Source organism: Octopus bimaculoides, chromosome 2, assembly GCF_001194135.2.
Source record: "Octopus bimaculoides isolate UCB-OBI-ISO-001 chromosome 2, ASM119413v2, whole genome shotgun sequence".
NCBI classification, from domain to species: Eukaryota; Metazoa; Mollusca; class Cephalopoda; order Octopoda; family Octopodidae; genus Octopus; species Octopus bimaculoides.
Window position 1 is genome coordinate 144608265 of NC_068982.1, and position 2088 is coordinate 144610352.

Here is a 2088-nt window from a genome sequence, read left to right on the forward strand (position 1 = left end):
CGAGACGTTTGGTGGGGTCAGACCGCTAATTGCGAGGCTCCTGTCTTCGCTGGCAACTCACCTTGCGGAGGTGACTAGTGAGGCTCGTGCGGGCGCTTGGCTGTTCCAGCACATCAGACTCGCCATCACCCGTGGCAATGCTGCAAGCGTGCTGGCGGGTCTCAATAGCCATTCGAGAGGCTTCCGAACGCCCCCAAATTTTCAACCCCAGGTGGTGAATTATTATTATTTTTTCTTTCAATTGTGTTCTCTGTTTTGTCTAGTTTGATTTTGTAAAACGGCAAACGATATGAAGGCAATAAAATTTTCCTATATATGGTCCACAAAAGAAAAACAAAGGCTTATTCATTGTGTAATATCTAATTCATAACAATATTTATATATATATATATAAAAAAGGCGGAGAAAATATCATTACTCTTAGGTAAGCGACAACAAAACCTTTTAATTTAAAGTCATTTACTGGATTTTCTTTAATCAGAGTCACTTTTGAGTAATCACCCAATTTGCAAGTGCGGACCTTTTCTCTGAAATGTGATTATTTGTTTTCAAAATGTTTACAACAGATTTTAATGGAACTTAGCATTAAAATTAAGTTTTCACAAACATTATTGGGTTGCATTGTATTAATGAATTTTTCATTGTTATTTTATGTTTTTTTTTTTTCTCGTTTTCCTCTTTAATCGCTTCTTCGTAAAACGTCTTTCAGTTTCAGTTTATTAATGGAATCTTGGCTGATAATTTATACTCATTCTCTTAAATTCTTCAAAACGATTTCCATTTCATTACTTTTCTCTGCATTGAAATATTTAACTTCTCCCTTTCCTCATGCATTTTTGCCTCTTTACAATCATTTACAAATGACCCGAAATAAGTCGAAGCAAAGGAAAAGAAAAGATAGAAATCAGGAAACGGAAAAAGTTAGTAACCAGGGCGTGAGTAAAGACAAGAACAGATCCACCAAGTATGAGGTTAAGATGTCCAGAAGGTTAGTTTCTATCTTACGACATAATGCTATGAAGTTGAATATTAAAATGGATGCAAGAGGCTTTGTTAAAGTAAATGATTTACTCAGGAGAAATGAATTTAAGAATTTAGATCATAATGCCATCAAACATATTGTGGAAACCAATGACAAGCAGAGACTTTCTTTAAAATATGAAGACAACGAGCTATTAATTCGAGCAAATCAAGGTCATTCAATCCATATAGAAAATCTTGCTTTGAAGCCAATATTAAAAGGAGAGAATTTCGATAATGTAATTCATGGAACCTATCTCAAAGCGTGGCATAGTGCGATCAAAAAGGAAGGCCTGAGCAGAATGAACAGAATGCACATCCATTTTGCCATTGGAGAACCCGGTGAACGTGGAGTGGTTAGCGGCATGCGCTCATCTTGTCAGGTTATGATTTATTTAAATCTGGATTTAGCTTTAAATGATGGACTGACATTTTTCTTATCCGAGAACAATGTAATCCTCACTGAAGGAGATAAGGATGGATTTGTTAGACCAAAATATTTCCAAAAAGTCATTGAAAGAAAGTCGAGACGATGTCTTTTTACCCAATAAATGGATTCTTTACGTTTAACGTACCCTTTTTTACTTCAGTAAATAGTTTCACATTGTTTTTCTAATTCTTTGTAATTCTAAACAGCTATTTTCATACTTATACTTTTGTTGCATATATGAATTTTCCTAAAGTCCTCTCCCCATCTCAAGATTTTCCCCACAAATTACTTTATAATCGTAATGGTAAAATTATTAATTGTTGATTTATTAATAAATTGATAAACCTTTACCCTTTTAATTGTAATATATATATATATATATATATATATATATGTATGTATGTATATAGGTAATCTTTCAGTTTCGAGGGGTTAAATAAATTACAAGGGAAATAACTGAACGTTTTACCAGTATTATCCGTACTACTTTGTTTATAAATAAATCACGTGATTTGATTGACGTTAACTGTTTATATATAAATCACACACGTGATTGAATATCATAGTTTCTTATGAGAAATCGAAAATGCCTCGTGGAAGACCGGCTGCACAACATCTAACCCTAACCCTAAACTTTT

The 2088-nt window shown here is 33.7% G+C and overlaps 1 protein-coding gene across 1 annotated transcript; it reads left to right on the forward strand.

Annotated features, from left to right (window-relative positions):
• Positions 1 to 665: 665 nt before the first annotated feature.
• LOC106879208 (tRNA 2'-phosphotransferase 1) lies at positions 666 to 2088 on the forward strand. Its single transcript, XM_014928679.2, has one exon. The coding sequence runs from the start codon at positions 723 to 725 to the stop codon at positions 1569 to 1571; it is 849 nt and encodes a 282-aa protein (XP_014784165.1). The 5' UTR covers positions 666 to 722; the 3' UTR covers positions 1572 to 2088.